At 24.9% G+C, this 21,971-nt stretch overlaps 1 protein-coding gene across 1 annotated transcript; it reads left to right on the top strand.

Annotated features, from left to right (window-relative positions):
* The first annotated feature begins 127 nt into the window (after window positions 1-127).
* LOC129963354 (actin-related protein 5-like) lies at window positions 128-21,760 on the top strand. The gene is made up of 19 exons (XM_056077683.1): window positions 128-283; window positions 1,103-1,204; window positions 4,415-4,503; window positions 5,114-5,218; window positions 5,627-5,738; window positions 6,255-6,353; window positions 10,564-10,754; window positions 11,115-11,231; window positions 12,379-12,480; window positions 13,053-13,133; window positions 14,440-14,556; window positions 16,073-16,165; window positions 16,419-16,515; window positions 16,632-16,675; window positions 16,838-16,917; window positions 17,009-17,077; window positions 18,202-18,319; window positions 18,850-18,961; window positions 21,462-21,760. The coding sequence occupies exons 1-19, from the start codon at window positions 271-273 to the stop codon at window positions 21,692-21,694; spliced, it is 1,974 nt and encodes a 657-aa protein (XP_055933658.1). The 5' UTR covers window positions 128-270; the 3' UTR covers window positions 21,695-21,760.
* Window positions 21,761-21,971: the final 211 nt, after the last annotated feature.

Below are 21,971 nucleotides of genomic sequence, written 5' to 3'. Positions count from 1 at the left end.
TTTATTTAGAATTTATGAAACGTTTAGTAATTGCTAAAAACTTTGAATTACAAGTGATTATTACACATGTGAAACATTTCAACCCAAACTCATGCTTCAACTCTCTTTCGGTTTGTTTATTTACAAATGCAATCAGCGGCAAAAAATGCAAAGCAACTGAAGTGAGCTTAAATCTCAAAAACTTCAAAATCAAATCAAATCAAGTTAAAATATGCATTTTTTCTGAGTAAAATAATTTATGAAATCTGTTTAATTTGAATCTTTGTAAGAATGGCAGAAACAGGTATAAAAACCAAAATGCTTGTGTTTTTATTTTCTGTGGTAAAACGAAATAAAATAATAAATCTTTCTTTCCGTATGCGAATAAATATTAAAAATTGCTAGTTATTCAGTATAAATGTAAATAAATCAAATTTCAATTTTGTTGGCTGTTGAGCATGTATTTCTGTTGTTAACTATCAAAAATAAAAATTCTAAGATTGTTTGCATTTTAATTTTTTTCTAATTAAATTTAGTTATCATTCTTTGAATTTTAATATTGGTTTATTTTTATGAAATCTAGTTGAAAATAATAATTTTATGTTGGATATTCCGGTTTCGTATTTAACTAATTTTCAAATTTATTTGAAAAAATAAAAATTTGAAAATTTACGTCAAAATTTGAAAATTATAGTTCAGTGATCTAATTTTTTAATACTTTTTGCTATATTTTATTTAATTTATATAAAAAATGGCCAATTATTAATAAAATAACTATTTAAATATTTATCTGTGGGTGGTATTTCTAGTACATATGTTTAAACTTTCACCAAAAATTTGGTACTTTTCTATCAGCTTGTAAGCTGTTAAATGTCATATTATCATATACTTTGATAGTCTCTGTACTAACACAAAAATGGTTTTTTATGTCAGTGAGCACATTATTATTTTTGAAAATGCACACACTTCATTGGTTTATATGTAAATTAGCTCATAATTGAAAATATACTGTATTTTATTTTTGTGTTCTTTATTCTGAATGACTGTTTGAAACATTAATGCTATCCTTGTGACCTTAAACAAGTAAAATTTTACCTAATTATTTATTCTTTCTCTCTTTTAGTGAAGATATATTCCATACCTGCACATCAAGTTAAACCAGATCCTTATATGGTTTATTCAGAGAACTTGTCAAAATCAAGAATGCCTATTATAATTGATAATGGTATAACTTTCTTTTTATCCAAATTTTAATCATTCTAAATACAATTCATTAAGCTGTCATCATGCATTTACTATCAGCATTTTAAATTTCATACTGAGAAATAATAAATTTATCTAAATAATAAACTTTACTAAACTGCCAACTTTTTTGCAATATCACTGATCAGAAAAGCATTTATTGATATTGATTAGAAAAGCATTTTATTGTGTTTTGTTGCTAATTATTTCCTTAATTTTAATTGAATGACTTATTCTTATTATAAAAGAATGTATTTATTAAAATATATAATGTTCATCTGTTTTATTTTAAATAATGTTCAGCATGTTATTGTGTCTATTTATTATATAATTCAGATCTGAATGCACCTTCAGAAATGCTTATTTTCATTTAACAATCTCTTTTAGCATTTAAATTATTTAATTACTTGCATTTTTGAATGATACATTAGATTCATAATTTGATGTAAAGAATTTATGATGTGTCGAAACTTTTAAATTTTGCTTTTTTGCACAAACCTATCAAAGTTCAGATTTTAGTGATACACTTTGAATTCCGAAACCAGACTGAAGATCTTAAACTTCCTTATCTGTACCGGATCTTAACTTACTCTTATTTGCAATAGAGCAAAAAAAAATTAATATATTATGAAATAAAATGGTTTAGAAAATCTCTTAGCATATTTAATAATAATTTTTTTTAAACTATTGGAATTGTCGTAATATCTTGATCAAATCTAAAAAAATATATGAAATATAATGGAAAATGAACTGATGACATTTGACTATAATTAATAATACATTCAAAACTTGCTAATTGCTTATTGAATCAACTATTCATAGAATGAAATAAAAAAAAAAAAAGAAAGAAAAAATTCTTTTTAGAAATGTATATCATTTTATTACTACTTTTATTTTAAATATTATTAATTATTTTGTCTTTTTCCTTCTTAGTTTTTAAATTAGAATATTTTCAAGAAATTCTAAAAAAAATTATTATTATCATGTATTTTCATTATAATATTGTTATTATTGGTATCTCAGTTGAATTCATCTAATATCATTATGATTGTTCCTTCCTAATCATGAAAATATGTTTAAAAGATTTTATTTGTTTATCTAATTTAGTATCTATTGTACATTTATTGTCAATATTTTTTCTCTTATATAGGGTATTTACAATTATTTATCATTAATTTCCACATAATTATCCATCTTTGATTTAAGTGCCTTGTAGATGAGCTGAATTTTTTATTAATGTTAAGGCGTACATGATATGATAGTAAAAATCAGTAGATCATCTGAAAAAAGTGTATCATCCAAACCAATACTTTTTCAAAATATAACTTTCTTTATTTGAAGTAATATTTGTTGATGTTTTATTGATAATTTAAGAGAAAAATATAGTATATTTCATAATAATTTGAAAATTTCAATATAGTACTGAAATGACCTCATAGTAAGATCTTGGATCTTAAGTTAGAAGTTCCCAAGTTTGAAACTCAGTTTCACTAAAGATCCTTCATTCAGATGGCTTAAATGCATATCAGAGTTGGTGTCAATAGTCAAACATCTTTTTATTAGTAAGGTGCAGAAGTGTGACTTAAATGTCATCCTGATCTTCTGAGCTTTGTTCAGAGTTGGAAATCTATCCCAAAATATCTGCTGTAAACTAAATTAGAAATTTCAATTAATCTTTGTTTAATTTTAAGTATTTCTGCAACAAAAATTCAAAAACCTTTTAATATTTTCTTTCTGTTCTTTTAATTTTTCGCCAATGTTAGGAATACAAATTTCAGGAATTGAAACTTTTAAGTTACTATATTCACTCTGTTTAAAGTTTTTAATTAGTAAAAATTGGATTTATTATAACAAAAATTTCCATGTTTTTAAGTTTTTGATTAAAACTACTTTATATATATATATGGTGTCCCACAATGTATGCAGCGCCTAATTTTTACAGATTTGGATAGAGACAAGTATAAGACAAGTATTTTAATATATAATATGTTGGGTCCCTGAATATAGCGTCATAGTCTAATTACATAAAAAATGTTAATTATGAATTGGACAGTTTGTATTCCAAATTATGCTGCATACGACGATTGTCCAATATGGAAACTTCCCTTGGTGATTGCACAAATTCGTGTCAACCAATGGGAGGAAAAACATATTTGCAAATAATTATGCAAACTCCTGCAGCGGCATATAAGGCTAGAAAACTGGATTGATGAGAAAGAAAACAGGTTTGAGTCGCACGTTATTCGGTAAAAAGTTTGTGTGTAGTGTGCATATTTATTGTGGTTCTGAAATGAGCAAATATTCAATTGAACTAGTTTTCATGGTACTGACTTATCATGAATAGCAATCATGTCAGAATGTGGTGAAAAAATTCAGCAATCACCACAGCATAAACGGCACCTCGATCAAAAGAACAAATGAAAGAAACCGGCACTGTGTCGGACAATGTGCTAGCGAAGAGATGCATGCAAGAACAGAATCTAATGTTCAAAAAGTGAAAGTTTTTTAATGACAGTGACATCCCATTCTTGCATGCCATAGACAAGATAAAAGATAATTAGTTTATGCAAGATAGTACTAGACCTCACCGCACTTCGATCTCTTAGCTTAACATTTTCACGATAGACTGATCAAATTTAGATTCTATTACGAAACAAATAATGGTAGAGAATGGCAACCTTCCTATGGGGGCGCTTGAAAGACATAGTGTATCACATACAGCCCCCAACGTTGAACGACTTGAGAGCAGCAATTGAAACTGAGATAACGGAAATCGGAACAGATGTTTTGCGGAAAACAATTGAGAACTTCGATATTTTGTTTCTTCGAACGGCCAACAATCTATTGTATTGAAAGTTCTCAATAAACATTTATTTTCATTCGGTTTTGTTCTCATTTCTTGAAGTTTTCATGACACAAGTTTCATACCTTAATTAGACTATGAGACTATATTCGGGGGCCCCACATGTTATGCATCAAAATACTCATCTTGACGTGTTCTATCCGAATCTGCAAAATTAGACGCTGCATTTCTTGTGGAACACAAAGTATATATATATATATGCACCCGAGTGCTGTTTTTTGTAAATACAATATGAAAAATAATAAACTTTCTCCAGTTTTATTATTAATTTTTTTCCCCAAACTTAGTAAAGACATATGTTTAAATAAACATTTTTAATCTTCATTTTAGGCTCTTATTTTTGTAAAGCTGGCTGGATTATTAATGAAAAACCACCTCTTGTCTTTAGAAATATTGCTGCTAAACATCGTGGTAAAAAAGTATGTCAAAAATAATTCTATAATATACTTCTATGAATAAATGCAGTTTCATACTTCTGTTCATTTTGTCTATGAATAGTTTGAATTTGTTTAAAACATTTGGTTGTTGAAATGAACAGAATTATTCAGTTTCTGTTATTCTTGCATACCCCTCCCCCCCTTTCTTTTGTAAATAAATAAAAATTATCTAATAAATAGTTAAGGTTTTTTTTTTTTTTTTAAGGATATAGTATTTTTAAATTTGAAGCATAACTGTGTGCAAAATCCCCCCTCCCTCCCTTATGTATATTACAAAATACACAAGAAAGAACAAAAGCCTTTTTTTTAAATACATCTGAAGTTTGTGTTTTCAATTAATTTTGATAAATTTCAGTTTCGTAATATCATAGAATCCTAATTTTAAAGAAAGTGATGTTTTTTAATAATATATCCTTATTTTATTTTATTTTATGTTGGAAAAGCAAGGACTCTATCTAAAATTTACAAAGTTTACATCTTAATTTTTAATGTCATTCTGAACACAAAAAAAGTTACCTTTACATTTTTTTTACTTATTTCTCAATCTTTTTTTTATTTTTTAGGCACATTTTAAACTTGCTTTAATTTTCAGGAAAGTGAAACGCAAGTTGGAAATGACATAAAAAATATTGAAACTGTCAGATGGTTGCTGAAGACACAGTTTGATAAAAATGTCGTTACACAGTTTGATGTGCAAGTAAGATAACTTTATTATTTCTAAGTTTAAATTTCTTATTGTAGAATGTGCATGCACAATTTATGGATATTAGAGTGCTATTTTCTGACATTGAAGTATTCCCTTTTATCAAGAAAATAGACATTGAATGTATTTATAGTAACACTTATTCTAATATAGGCTAAAATGTTGAGTTCTTTTATTTTTATTTATTTATTTCATTATTGAGTATTATGCTCCTTATCTTAAATCATCGTCTCTATTTTTATGTAATAATCGTACCTCAATTTCTATTTTATGGAAATATTTAACTGGGTTGTTATTATTAGTGAAATTTTTGTTCTCATGTATTTAAATGCAAATTTTATTTATATATTCTTTTTATAGTAGAAAAGTTCCTTCAACTTCAATTCTTCTGCTTTTTTTTAGGAAACAATTTTGGATTATATATTCAGTCATCTGGGGATTCATACTAGTGGATGTGTCAATCATCCTATTGTAATGTCAGAAGCTGTTTGCAATCCTAACTATTCAAGGCAATGTAAAAAAAAAATAATTTATTTTAACACACTAATACTAGTAATTTGCTTAAAACAATTTAAATCTGATTTTAAAATAGTCACTTATTACAAATCATGATTTTTTCCCCTTGCTTAAATTTATAAGTTTGCCATGAAGAAAAAAAGAAAAAAAACTTCTTTATTATAATAAAATTTAGAAAATATTCTTATGTTATGCAATTTTGTTTATTATAGATTCTTCCATTTCACCATTTATTATTTGAGATTATGATTTTTTTGCCTAATTTATTAATTTTTTATGTAATTAAATAAATTATAATTATATAATTTATTTTATAAATTAAATAAATAAAGTCATGTTCCAAAAAACAACCATCGCTAGTTATTTTTTGGAATATGGCAATTATAAATTGGAATAATGCTAGTGGTGAATAAATGTGGTGAATAAAAAAATAATGATTGAAACATGAATTTTATTATGTATTGCAATTTAGTATTTTAATCAGATTTATTTTATATTTTTGTGTTATTTTTAGTGATGTCTGAATTGTTATTTGAATGCTACAATGTGCCTCAAGTTTCTTATGGGGTGGATTCATTGTTCAGTTTCTATAATTACAATGCAAAGTCGAAAGGTATCATTTTTAAAATTATATCTTTATTAAATAAAGTATACAGTGAAATCTCAAGTTGTTGACACTATAAAAACAGCAATAATTTAAGAAAAAAAATTAAGAATTTGGCTTTTTATTCCAGTAAGAGGAGGAAATGTCACTATAGTCTGTGTAATTTCTGTAGACGTTTCAAGGACACTCGTTTTGCCTACTCTTCATTCTTTCACTTCTCCATTGCCGTGGTTCCGACACAGTGTGTTTTTTTTCCGATGCCAGTACCTTTTTGGAATATCTTAACAGCTGTGTAAAAAAAAAGAAAAAGAGTAACACTATTAGCTGCCTCAGCGTTGCGAGGCAGACAGTCGGTTACCAGGTAGAAAATGTGACCTTGATTCGGCTTCAAAAAATACACAGACTATAACATACTACTATTTCTGGATCATGTGTAGTGATTGAATATAGTAATAAAGGATTCTATTGTTAAAATATTTAATACAAGGTATTTAAATAGTAAATGAAAAAAGTTATGGAAAGGATTAATGGATTTGCTAATAACATTTGTTGCTGATAATTATGTTGTCAGAAAGTAAAAAGCTGTAATTATTTTAAATCATGTTTTAAGATTTTTTCAACTTCTTTATTGTATTAATTATCTAGTGAATACAATTTAAAATCATATTCTTATTTCAATGTTATTAGTTTTATAGAAGAAATTTAAAACAGTGCTGGTTAATAGACATTTAATACTAAGAAAATATTTGCAGTTTTATGTGTGAGAATTTTCATCTGAAATGCAGTTATCAATATCTTATTTTTATTATCTAAATGTTTTTTTCAATTATGTAAAGCTAAAGCTTCTGTCTATGTGATATTATGAAAAGTGCTTAAATTTGGAATATTATGAAAAGTGCTTAGATTTGGAAATCATTTTTAAGCACCTTAGAAATGCTTAATTTTCTTAAAAGGTGAAGGGATTTTTACCCTACTGAATATGATAATGAAATATGATAAATAGAAAACATGATCATCAACTTTTGTTGGCCAATTGTATCAAGGAAGAAAACTGATGAAGAGGAATAAATCAGGTAAAGGATCCAGGAATTGTAGTACATGTTGAGATAATGTTTAGGGAATTTTTTTTCCCTGTTCCTTCTTTTCCTCAACAAACTGCTGTAGATTGAAATGGTTTTTTCAAAAGGCAGTACGAAATAGGAACTATGTCAAATTTTTTACAACTCAAAAAACGTTTTTCAATTCTAGATAGCGAAGAATTTATTGTAATTGTGTCTAGTAATGTATAGCCCTTTATGGGTCCTTACAGAAGAATATGCAAATTAGCACCAGTCTATGAAAAAAGTAAGAATAAAATAATTATTTGGCTTGCAAAAGAAACATAGAACAAACTGCTGTAAAATCACACATGAAAAATATGTGTGATATTTAGCTGCTTTTATTCTTATTATTGTGAAGCCTCTAGTATGTTATACATACAGTCATCATTCTCATCATTATGTTGTTTTGAGACAATCCCTTGAATGACCTACAAAAGGGATTTTGCCATACAATATTGAATTAAAATGCATTGTGGTGCATAATTACTTTGGTTGATTGCATAAAGTCTAGTGTGATGAAATTTAAGTTTGGAGCTGTAAGTTTTCTTGTATTTTTTAAATGTTCCCACTTTTTAAAAATTATTATTTGTTGGGCCAATCTTGCCAAATGTTAGTTCTTACTTTTAAAAAATCCTACTAGCTCTTCTATTTAAAATTGAAAAGAAATTTTTAAAAATTAAGGATTTTATTGGTTTTTTTAAGAGGTTTTTCCTTTTTCTCTTTTTTTAATTCTTACACAATTTTCTCAATTTCTCGGTAAAATCTCTCTTTCTACATATATATAATAGTTACCTGACTGATAGAGCAAAACACAGTTTATGTCACTGAAGTTAGGGAGGGAAATTTGGCAGGAAGTTACTTTTTGGGCATTAGAGACTTACAAATGAAGAATTTCCCTGAATATTAATTAGAAGTTTAATTAAAAAATTAACAAAATTTTATTGTTTCTTCCATAACATCTAAAATATTATCACATGAAATTTTTTTACTGCTTTAACGATAAAAAATAATAATTTTTTCATGATACCAATTTTGTTTAAATGAATGAATTTTTTTTTTTTTTTTTTTTTTTTTAGTTTCAATATTTTTTTAATTAAATTTTTAAACAAATTGTAACAATGATTTTTATTGTAATGAAGTTATAAACAATATCTTTGCATCGTCAAATTTTTAAATCTTGTAATTTTACACTAAATGTGATTAAAAAAAATTAAATAATTAAATAAATTTTTAATAACATTTATCCTTGGATTACCATCTCTCAAAAGACTTGAGTATTTCCGGAAAACTTTCTATGATTTATGTTGATGCTTGCTATTTCTCTTTTACTTTGATAACCTAAAATTTGATTCATAGCCCATCAAATGTTTAGGAAATTTGCAGTAACTGTGATAGTAATAGAAAAATTTTCCCTTTATCAACTCTCAAATGTTACTCTCTTTGAAAGCTCCAGAAAAATGTTGGTCACCTATATTTCATCAATAAAATCAAAGTGGAGGAAATATTAAATTGAAGGGGCTACTCAGATAGCCAGAGAAAACACTGTGTATTTTATTCATATATAAAGGAAAGAAGAAAAAAAAATAGTTATATGGTTTTGCATAAGCTGTGAATTTGCAAATAAATATGAATGTATTTATTTTAGAAATTCTACTGAAAATAAATTCAGGTGTATGAAATTTTTTACTAATACATCTGCACTTTTAAAGAATTATTTTTTATTTGTAAAATATTTCTATTTTACTGTGCTATGAATAAAGTGTATTTTACTATATACTCTTTGGACTTAAAAAGATACTTAGAAATAGAAATTTCTGATAGGGAAGGAAAAATTATAGAATTAAAAGCTAGTGAAGTAAATGATTTTTTTTATCTTGGCAAAGTGCAACAACATTCAAAGAAGAATAATAGGGAAAAACATGTATGAGTTGAGAATCTGAAATTGCCAATAAGAAATCTAAAAATGATAATTAAAAAAACTTGAAATTAAAGTTGGTTGCAGTAATATTGTTTTTCAACCCCTTTCTTGTTTCTATGCTTATTATTAAGAATATTATGTTTTTATGAATATTTTTATATCTAGCTTATTATAAAAATATAGGCAAAATAAAGCTGCATGTATATATTTATTCAATTTAATTTATCAATATCAGATAATGCAGTCAGATTTTTGTCATTTTCATTTAAAAATTTAAGTTGCAGATTTTAAAAATTAATGCAACAGATTAAAAACAGAGAAGAAAGTAGTCAATTGCATTTAAGTGTAATTTTTTTTTTAAATTTAACACATAAAAATTTTGAGACATAAAAGTTATTTAAGTATATTTTTCAGTTTTTTTAAAATTTAAATTTTGGACTTAAATATGAAATTATAGCAAAAAAAGTCTGTCAGCATTATCTGTTATTGATGAATTAAGTTTTTGGAAATAATATATAATCAGTAACTTTGACTATAGCTCTTTTGTGTAATTAACATAGACATTTGTGTTAGGGAGTGGTAAAATTCCTCTCCTTCATTGTCTTGTTTGTAGTGTATATTTATTTTATTTATTACGCTCATAACTGAAATTCTCGGAATTTCCTTGTATTAATTATTACTAGTGTGTAAACAAATGATGAGGCTCGAATCATTCTCTAAACAATGTTGTAACAATTTTTATTAAAATCCGTCATACTATATTAGAAATATTTCAATTAAAATATAAAAACTTTTTGTCAAAGATTAAAACTAAAAAATTCATATTTAAAATTAAAATAAATGTATAAAACAGAAAAAAATCCTATGTTTAGAAAATATGGGTTTCTAGATCCATGCGATGACAAATGTGTTTAATATTTTTTCATTAAGGTGTTTAAAAAGTACTTCATTTTTTGTATCCATTTCTCTATACTCAGCCTATTCTTTGAAATTGATAATAGTCTTTAATTATAAATAAAATGGAATTTTAGAATTATGGTAATAAGTGATTTAATTAATTTTCCCTATTTATTAGTTAATGTTATTATTTTCCTGTTTTTGTCTGGTAGCTTTTTTTGCATATTATTCTAGATATTAAATATTATTTAACAAACCTACAAAAGCTATTCAAACTTCTAATTCTTCCTTTTTATCTGTACAGGTTTATTTGGTTTAGTCATATCTTTGGGTTACAATACTTGCCATGTTTTGCCAGTTGTTCGTTCAAGGTTTGATGTTCGTAATGCAAAACGCATCAATATTGGATCCTTTAATATGGCTAATTTTTTTCAACGAATTCTTCAATTGAAATATTCTGCACATGCTTCAGCTATCACTCTGAGTCGAGTAGAGGCAAGTGCTCTAATCACTAATTCATTCTGAATTCATTTCAGTTAATTGTTAATTGGTTCATTGAAATATTGTTTGTTCAATATTTCAATTTTTTGCATTTTATTTATTATTTTAATTATGTAATAAAATTATTTATTTTGTGCAAGAATTGATTATATATATACATAATGTCATTACCCATGTTGCTTGTTTTTTTTTCTCATGACCTTTATTTGACACTAATGTTTATTATTTATCAAAAGCAATTTTTGCTATTTATTCTTTTGTAAATGACCATTTCCATGGACTATAAGTCTTATTGTACTTTTTTCTTGCAAGCCAACTGTTTTTGAAATTAATTTTTGAATTGTATATTTTTAGAGTTTAATCCAAGAACACATGCATTTCAGTCAGAATTACATGGATGATGTTCGGATGTGGGAAAATGAAACTTACATTAAAAATAATACTCGTATTGTTCAGCTACCATATGTTCCAGTTAGTATCAATTTCTTTGTAATTTTTAATTTTATTTTAAACAAGCTGATAGAAAATGACAAATTTATTATTGGAAATAGTTTCTGTGGAAAAATGATGAGTTTTATATTTGCAAATTATCAATTATTGTTCAAAATAAGACATTTATGATTTAATGTGCATGAATAATAAACTGCCGTATGTTGAAATTTTTGTGTCTAGCAAACAATTTTGTATTATATATTTTCCTTCTACTTTTAATTTTTAAAAAAGTTATGCTTTGTCAATGATGAATATTGTAGAAGATGTTCTGGAGCAATGCAGCTCTTCTGCAGTGTGACACTATTCAAATAATCACTCATTACTGATTCTTGATTTTATAATAAACCCATTCTTTGTCATTTGATGCTTGTAACTATTCGTTGAATAAATTAGGGAAATTTTTATTGCTAATATTTGCCCTTTAATTTATGATTAGTAAGAGTTATTAAATTTACTTGAGCAGATCAGTTCTATCTATTGGATAGTATTAAAGGTAAATAATATTGTTTTCTGTATTATCCTATTACCTGAGAAACCAATATAATATAAATTGTACAGTCTTATATCCTATTAGCTTACCACCTATAAATGGAATAAATATTGCTTTCCCATTAGTCCTCTTTACAGGTGAATTTCAACAGTCGATTGATTGGAAGTGATTGATGGTGCATAAAATTATATAGTTATTTTAGAGTTTTAAATATATCTGGTGCTAGGCAGTTTTCCTAGAAGCAATATCGACAAAAGCTAGAAGAATTGCTGATTGTTTGCCTATGATAGCAAACAAAACACAAAAGGAACTATTGCATATGCTCAGTGCATCCTGATTTGATTATTATATCTTTCTTGGTCTTGCAATTATTATTATTTATAATATTAGAACTAGAAGTCAATACAATATTCTTTATTTCTAGGTAGGAAAAAATTATTTAGATTTAAATTATTCTAATTTTTCCTAACTTTTTTAAACTAAACAAAATAATGATTATATATATTGTAGATTTTTTTTTTCAAAATTTATTTTAAAACTTGGTTAGTTAAAATAGTTGTTATTATATCTAAAATTGGTATTTTGAGTTTAAAAGTTGACCATTCAAAAATTTTACTTTGATTTACTCCATATTAGCTTCCAGGCTCGAATTCAAATAGTAATAGTGGTAAAATGGAGAAATGCCATGCTTTGCTAAAGAGAGTACAAGCAATACGACTTAAGCAACGCGCAGAAAAGGTAAAATACTTTTTTACACTTGTTAGATTGTATTTAAGGGGAAATGAAATAAAATGTCAGTGTTTTTGAAACTGCATGAATTTTTCAGTTGACTGTTTTTGACAAACTATGCTTTATAAATTCATTTAAGAAATTAGAATAAATTACAAATTTTATTAATTATCTCTTTTAAGTATAGTTTTATATTTGAATTGTTTAATGTATGTTAATCATAAAATGTTATGTAATGTATACTGTGTCATAAAATGTATTATTAGAAAGAAACATACAAAATTTTATAGAAAGAAATATTATAAATGCATATTTTAAAATATCCATCAAAAAAAATTTTTCAATGAATCATCATTAGATTGTTTGTCCTATATTACATAAGAATAGATTATATTGTTTATCATTTTATCGTTGAAAAAACTGTTCAGTTTTTTTTAATTGATTTAAAAAGTGATCTTCTTTTCATAAATAATAAATTCTTTTCGTAAAGCATTTTTTATTAAAAATTATACTTTTTAAAGAAAAAAAGGATCATAATTTCGTTATTTTACTCATAATTAAAAGGAAAAATTATTTTCTAGTTGGCTTTTGATGAAGAACGTTTACAAGAATATCTTTCAGTACAAGACTTAATTGAAGATGGAGATGATGAAGCAATATTAGTAGGTTTATTTGAAAAAATACATATAATATTTTATTCTGCTTGTTAATGTGTAAAGATCTAAATATCTTTTCATCTCAATATTTTTTTATTTTCTAGGATCGTTTTTATTATTAAAGTGTATCAGAATTAATTATGAAAAGTTACGTATTTAACTTTTCAAAATCAGTGAAAGAAAAAGATAATATTTTTGCATTAAATTGGCTTTTTTTTGTTGTTGTTGTTTTTATCCTAGTGAAAATCTAGTTTAATAACATCATGAGAAAAAATGAATATAAAAAACAATTAAAATCAATCTAATTTTTATTTATCTTATATTTTTCAGCAGAATTATATTCTATTTTTTTCATATTATATTTTATTATATCAACTGTGTTATACATTGTGATCTAACTAATTAGTTAAAAGGCATTAAGTAGTATCATTACAATACAGGTTTTACTTTTATCTTATATTTTATATGCAAAATAAAAAAAAAATAGGACTTTATGTTCACACACAAATAAAGCACAACAGAAAACAACATTTGTTATGAAACATTTATGCAATTAATCTTGTCTGGTAGAAATATAGTAAATGTAAAATAAATTACTCCCCAGAGAGCTAGGTCACTAAAAACTGCAAACAGTATTTTTTTTTTCTCCCTAATCTGTCTCTCCTCTTAATAGCTTTTATTTATTGATCATGGATATATAATAAAAGGTTCCTTTATAGATTTATACCTTCTAGTAATTTTTTTTTTAATCCTATCTACTCATTCAATTTATAGCAAACCCTCTATTTAGCAAATTATCTTAACTGTCTAAGTAACTTATAACTCTTTCACAGAGTAAATCACCTTCCAGCTGTTCAAATTATTAATTTTTTACTAATCTTCATTTTCTAATAAAATTATTTCATTTCTTTTTATATTAACTGTTTGCCCTTTCATCTTATTAACCTCTGTTCTCTCAGCCAGTTAACTTTGTTGATCCTGATTGGTTAAAAAGAGATATTTCTGGAAAAGGAAATTCTTAAATTGAACAATTGATGATTTTGAATAATTTGAAAATCGTGTTTTCTTTCCAGTGTCTCATTAATTCTATAACATATTTTGCTTTTTCTTTTCCAAATAAATATAAAATTCAAAACATCTTACAACAGTTGCGATTGGAAACTTTTTCTGTTTACTATTAAATTGTAAATATTTACTGTTTGTGATTCTTTCTCCTTTGAAAGTTCATTTTTAAATGCTTTATAGAATTATTTTCTAGAACTTTTATGTTTAGCATTAATACTTTAATCTTTATATATTTATTCTTTTCTAGGCTCTACAAGAACTTGGTTATACTACTGCTGCAGAACTGCAAGCTGGAATAAAAAAATTAAATTGCAATATTAGGAAACTTAAAAATTTAATAGCAAGTCAACAAGATGAACCTCAGGTACAATTTTTCTTATTCTGTTTTGAAACATTATAAATTAAGTATAGAAATTAAATATTTTATTACTGTTCTCTTGAATTATTATTTTTAAATTAAAATCCATTTGCAAAATGTCTTACTAATATTATTTTTTAAATGACTGATGAAATGAAAGAATATTCTGTAGTATTTTCAAAGATTGTTTAAATGTTATAGTTATTTTATATTAATATTATATTTTATAGATATCAATATGGTAAATTCAACTTTATATCTTCTCTGTGAATTAACTTGTATTGTCTAACTAACTTATTTACTTCAAGTTCCTCGAAATTAAAATATTTTCATATCTAATTATTTTTTGTGTGTAAAAAAATACTTTTACATAAAACTTTATAATGCATAGAATTTTTTTATGGTCTGAAACATTTATTTCTAAAATTAAGAATAGCAATTGAATCAGACAATTTTTAAAACTGGTAGTAGCTAATTTTTCTCCATAAGCTATTAATATCTGTTATATAAATACAAAATATATAAATATTGGAATATATTTTGAAATAAATAAATGTTAGATTTCTTATTAATAAAAAACATGACAGTAAACCAAATTAATAATTGTTACTGATATAAATTATTGATCTTTTATTACAATGATCTACCAAAATTTTGCTAATGAGTTCTGGTAACAGTTTCTTCCTATGTGTTTTTTGCTCTTCAAGTATAAAAAATATTACAAATTGTGCATAAAATTAATTAAAAAAAATATATTTAAATAAAAGAATGAAATTTTTGTCATTGAAAAAAAAATAATTCACAAATAATACTTTTAAAATTAGTAAAAAAACATTGTTTAAAAATATTTTTAAAAAATAGAATAGAAATGTCAGAAAATAAAAATTAAATGACTCAAAGTCTAACCAAAATATCCAGCAAAGGAGTATCTATAAATTTCCTCATTAAAATCATCTCTTCATTTATTAATTTTATTATTAAATTTTGATTAATTAATAAATTTTTTTATAGAAATGTAATTTGCATCATTGTAAAAGTAAAGTTCAGAGTTTTTAAATGGTTTAAAATATATTTCTTGTGTAATTAGTATCAAAATTACTGCAGAAAATTAGCAAAATTGGTAATTTTTTAATAATTTGGATCTAATTAACTATTGGATTTTCAAAAGTTAATATTTTTTAATTTTATTTTAAATAAGAGATAAGCAAATTTTTGTTGAATTTATCCAGTTTTTAAAGGGAGATATGGAGAAGGAAATTATTTATATTTTATTTTACTTTGATTATAACTTGCTTTAATTAATTTAAATTTTTATACCTTGAAATCTTTTTTTATACATCAGCTCCATTGTTATCATTGTTTATTATTAACTCTCTGTCAAATTTTAAGGTATTGTTCAGAATGTAGTTTTCTTGAATGTTTTAATTAGTCTGATTTTCTCTAATTAGAAAGATAGCAATTTTTTAAATATGATATAAAGATTTGATAATATGATTATGTTTCCATAATTCTTATTTTATAGGAATCACCTTTTGCTAATTGGTGTGAAGAATTAGTTCTGAAAAATTTTACTGATGCAGAAACATGGCTAAATGCTGTAAAACTAAAAAGAAAGGTAATTATTTTTTCTTCATATATTAAGTTAAAAAATATTTTATATAAATTCTAATGTAATACAATTTTAAATCAGATACTCTGAAGCTGTTTTGTTTCTGGAATGTTTTTAAAGGTTTTTATTTGAAGAATACTATAAATATTTTTTTAACTAATTTCTTTTATGATCTTATGAATGAATGAAATTCAGAATGTTTAATTTTTTTTTATGGAATTGTGTTAGTTTTAAGAAGATTCCTTCATTTTATTTATAGGAAGTGTTTGAGGCTCGTCAAAAATTGTCCTCAGATAGACTCAAAAGCACCAATTTAGGAGGATTCAGCTTCACTACTGCTAATGATTTATTTGGAGGTATCTAAACATTCATTTTAAAGTTGCATTTCAAAACATGAATGTATTTTTGTACTTGAAGTATCAATGCATCATTTATAAATATAGTTTATATATTACTCCATTTATTAATTTAGGCGTGTTTGCTGATCCAGTAGAAATGAAATCCTTTCAAGAGCATGTGAGTAGTAAATAAAGTATATTAATGTGAAAAAATGCTCATAAAATAATATTTCTTATGATATAAAATGCATTAGTAAAAATTATTTATTTAGTTTACTTTAGAAAATAATTTAGAATCAAAGTAAAATTTGATTTTATTGCTATTTATTTTACTCTATAGACAATGGAACTTGAAGAAAAAAAGGAACAAATTAAGGTTTTGGATGAAATACTAGCTGAATATGAACGAGAATTTTCAAAGTAGGTATTATTTTTTCTAAATTTTAAGACAATGCATATTTTTTTCCCAAGTGATAATCAGTGATATTATTTGGTCATTTTTTTTTCACAGATCTGAAACAAATTTTTCATTCAACTTGGCTGAGTATTATCAACTACATGTAGGTCTTGAAAGAATAAGGTATGTATCTTAAAATATGGAATATAGTATAAAAGATTTCTTTTTAATGTTGTAGACAACTACATGCACATTTACATAGCTGAATGTAAAATCATATGTAAGACTCAACACATTGCTTTTATAACTCATTGCTAATTGTTTGTTATTTCTATGCAATTGTTTTGTTTAGCAGTAATAAAGCAATCATTACTTTTGACTCAAGCATATAAAAAAGTACAAAAAATTCACAGAATGAAAAAAATTTGTAAATCAGATTTACCAAATTATTGTTATTTCACATGAAACCTATTTTTATAGCTAAAATCTTTCTGATTATAAATCTAATAATAGAAAGTTCAATTTGCAGGTGTTTGTGTATGTTGTTTTTCAAGCTCATCCAGTGCTCTGTATAAACCTCTGAAAATGTTTTTTAATGTTGTTTGTTGGAGAGTTCATTATGCAGGTGTATAGTCTGCAGATGTTTGTGTTTGTTATTTTTTTAAGCTGAAAAACCTCAGAAAATGTTTTTAAATGTTGTTTATGGGAGAGTTCATTCTAATTTGATGGCTGTATTTGTATTCCTATAAATTATTAATTTATGTTCATTAATTCATTATCTCATTTTAATATATGGTGTCTTCATATTCTTTTTGAACTTTCTTTATATTTAATAAAATATTTACTCAATGTATGTCAGTGTTCTCTTGACTGAACTATTTATATATAATAGTAAAACATATTAGCTGAGACATAAATGTCATTTGAAGATTAGAAGGCCATTTTAAATTGATATTTCCGGTTTGGTTAGTAGTTGGTTGATGGGAGTGTGAATATGAAATATAAATTCAAAATGCTTAATATTTATACGATTTTGTGCTAAATTTGAGATACAGGTGCAATTTTTGATATGCACAAAGAAAAATCCACAAGATATCATACAGCTATAATACGAGTCTTGCACTAAATTGAGTTAAGTTCAATACTTACAGTTTTCTTTTATTAAAGTGTGTATACATTTTTATTGAACTCTTTTCTTTAACATATATTAATTATAAGATAACATTAAATTATATTATTATTATGATTGTAATAATAACTTTGAAATAATTATTGTATTCATATAGTGATTTTATTTTTTTATTTAGGGTTCCTGAAATATTGTTTCAGCCCACTATGGTTGGTATAGAGCAAGCTGGATTAGCTGAAACAATTGAAATGGTTTTAGCTAGATATACTATAAATGACCAACAGAAACTTGCAGAGGTATGACACTAATTATGCATAATGTATTTACAGTGCAAAAGTAGCTTCCATTTATTTTGCATGGTAGACTAATAATAATAGACTAATTTAATTGAAATACTTGATAACATGCTTTTTGAGCACTGTTAATGATTGACCATATCTGTGAAATCTTGTTTTAGAATACTGTAATACAATTTTAAAATAAAATCACATTGATAATTATGTATAATAAATAAATATCTAATGAAGTTACATTGATAATAATTTTTTAATATGCAAATATTTGTGTATTTAAGTTCAAGAATATTTTCTTCCCCCCATCAAATTTCGGAAAAAAAAAAAAAAAAAAAAACGTCTTTTTGTTTTTTTGTAGCAGTTAAAAACCAATGCATAATTGATCAAACCCAATTTTATTTCACCCTCAAAGAATATGTTCATTAGATTTCTTTAAAAAATATATATTGTTTTATTTATATAAAGCAAATCATAAATTAATGAGTAAATTTTTATTTTTTTATATCTTGTAATAGAGATATTTTATCTTTCAGAATGTATTCATTACTGGTGGTACTGCAAAGCTGCCATTCATAAAAGATAGAATTGAAACAGAATTGCTTGCAATGAGACCCTTCCAATCCAAATTCAATGTTCATTTAGCAGGTAAGGTTATTTCTGAAATAAATGTATTTGTCTATTTTCAGTGTTATTTGCTTTTTGTTTTAAAAGGGATCCAAAGATCTTGAAAAATAGAGGAAAAAATCAAATATTTACAAATTATGCATATTTTAGAAGAAAAAAAAAGAGAAAAAAAATGCAAATAAAGTTTATGCAAGTGAAGTCAAAATTTTCATTATAAAATTTGAATTTATAAACATCATATTCCTACATCTATAGGCCATTGGAAGGTGTTACTTATTTCCTTGCAATGCAAAATGCAACATTATTATCTTCAGATGTTTTCTATATGCATAATTATTCATCTCTGCCAATCTGGTGTATCTAATGACTTTTGTTCAAGGAAATGTTTGACATGAGTAGTGCATTAACATAAAATAGTGTCAATAATAGCAATGAAGGATGTTATTTGACAATATCTGAACTGAAAAATGCTATGAACAGTATAATTCTGAGTCTGGCCTTTTCGTTCCTGTATGGCAGATGATCTATTAATATTTGTAATTTGCTATTATACATAAAATGTTATCCTATATAACAGATTTAACACAATCTATTTTATAGAGTGCAACATATGCAACCAATATCAACTGATTTTATGAGCATGAATACTCTTTTTTATTTGCATCATTTCATCCTACCATATCTGTGCAAAGGGTTTCTTCCTAAATGTTTCCCTTATTTGTGAATTAACGAATTCGAATTTTTCCTGACTTTTAATCACCTTGTATTTTATAATGATTTTTAATTACCATATTTTTATTTTAAAATGGGATTTGAGTTATTTAAGTAAAATCTTTATCATTGTTTTCTTTCCCTAATTATGATTTTAAATTTTTTAAATCCCATTATTTATGATGCTAATTACTACTGAATAAATAACCATAATTTATTTAAGTGATAGTTTTTTTTTTTTTTTTTTTTCTAAATTTATTAGCTTTTAACATGATATGGGCATGTTCAGCCTGGAACATATATATGGTGTAGGGTTAAAAAGAAGTGCAAAACTCTTTACAGGGTAGATTATTGGATCTTGTATTATCTAATTTATTAAGTAGTTACTTCTTGAGTTGTAGAAGTTCACTAAAAAATGGTGTTTCAAATTGTTTGTTAAATTTTTTATTAAAAATAACTCAAAATGTTAAGATTTTCCTCAAAAATTTTGGTGAATGTTTTTGTGCATTTTTACTCCATTTCAAAATTTAAAATAGTAGCTTTTCAGTGGTGTCAGTTTTATTCCCATACATTTTTTTTTTTTTTTTTTTTTTTTAGTTTTACAGTTATTTCTTAGTTAAACATTTCAAATATTTTTAGGTCTATTTTACAATAATATTTTTTATTGTTTTAGTAACTATGTTGAAACAATATTAAATATACTTTTTGTGGGCACATTATTATTGTTATAATGTAGAGTAAATTTGTAAAGAATATATATAATCTAAAACATTATAATGCCTAGATGCTTCAAATTAGAGATTCGAATTTTCTGTAATTATTTTCATACATGTGTAGAAATGCTTAAAGCTTTTAAATCTTTGAATGTTATAAATTTTTCTTGCCTATATCAATAAAATTAACATTTTTTAAATGTCAGATCATGAATTAAGTTTTGTTGCAAGTGACAAAAACAACAATAAATTTATATTTGTAAAAGAAAATCAAGTTTTTGTCCTGTGTTCTGTTTTGGAACAAAATCTTTTTTGTTAGCAAAAATCTTTTCCTATAAGTAAAGGTATTATTTGATCTAATTGAAGTTCTGATAGTAGAAAATTTAAGTCATTTTTTACTTACTAGTTCCATCTAGGTCCACTGTTAATTTCTGAATTTTGATTACTCCAGCACCTAAGACTGAAGAGAAGAAGCTAATATTCCTAACTGCCAAATAAATAAATTTGTAAAATACGCAAATCGATTATGAAATATTATGTCATTATTAATATTTTATAAAATATACTAATTGGTCAGGCTCTGATATGTTTCAGTATGTTCACTTTGCTATTAATATATTTCTGAACATTGTACATCAATAATATTGTAAGCAAATATTAAAGTTGAGCAGTCTGTAGTCATTATTGATTAATAAAAAAAAAAACGTTTTCACAAAATTTATAAAATAAAAAAAATTAATCAAAAATAAAATATTAGGATGTTGAAATGTGAAGCTAAATTGTTTAATTTATTGAAAATGGACCACATAATATGCACTGCTTAGGGCTGCAAACATGCCTAAATCCACCATTGCCCATTATATGTACAAACTGTGTACACTGATATTTGTTAGGATTAAATTTCCTCCTGCTGGTATAAAAGCTTGGAGAATAATAACAGCTCACATGAAATCCTCATAATCTGATATTTATAAGATCCGAGTGAAGCACTCGAGTGGCTTCAAAACAAGATTCTAATCTTAATAATTTCTGCTTATTTAAGATGTTTACGAACTTTTATCTGAAATGTAGCATACATTGTATCTATTTAATTTCAGATGATCCACTGCTTGATGCTTGGAGAGGAGCCAGAAAATGGGCATCAAACGATGATAATCTTAAAAAGTTTTCAGTCACTCGTCAAGAGTATGAAGAAAAAGGTGGTGATTATTTGAAAGATCACATATGTTCTAATCATTATGTTTCTCAACCAGCACCCGCTAAGAAGACATTGGTGGCTGTATCAGCATCTCCATCTACCTCGACAAAGCAGGAACAGAAAGTTACTTGATTCTTTTGAATTTCTAGTCTTTTGTAAATAATATTATTGTTTTTAATAAAAACATATTTATAATAATTCTTCATTTGTTTATTTCTTTTGCTTGAACTAAATGAAAAACTAATTTATTTAAATTTTGGGCATTTGAAAGTGTTAAAGATAAATCTTATCTTTAACATGTCTCTAAGAAAATTTTGAATTTTTCATTAAAAAACACTTTACTAATATTTAAATTAAAGGAATAAAAAAATTTTCTAATCAAAGCTTCAGAATTTTAAATTCGAATTAT

This window comes from Argiope bruennichi, chromosome 3 (assembly GCF_947563725.1).
Source record: "Argiope bruennichi chromosome 3, qqArgBrue1.1, whole genome shotgun sequence".
In the NCBI taxonomy this organism is placed as follows: domain Eukaryota; kingdom Metazoa; phylum Arthropoda; class Arachnida; order Araneae; family Araneidae; genus Argiope; species Argiope bruennichi.
This window is presented reverse-complemented; position numbering and strand designations above follow the sequence as displayed.

What these genes read in the sequence shown, in the direction of transcription:
- LOC129963354 (XM_056077683.1), top strand. An exon ending in ACCAACAGAAACTTGCAGAG is followed by an intron (nt 18,320 to 18,849) that starts GTATGACACTAA and finishes TTTATCTTTCAG; the next exon opens with AATGTATTCATTACTGGTGG. An exon ending in ATTCAATGTTCATTTAGCAG is followed by an intron (nt 18,962 to 21,461) that starts GTAAGGTTATTT and finishes ATTTAATTTCAG; the next exon opens with ATGATCCACTGCTTGATGCT.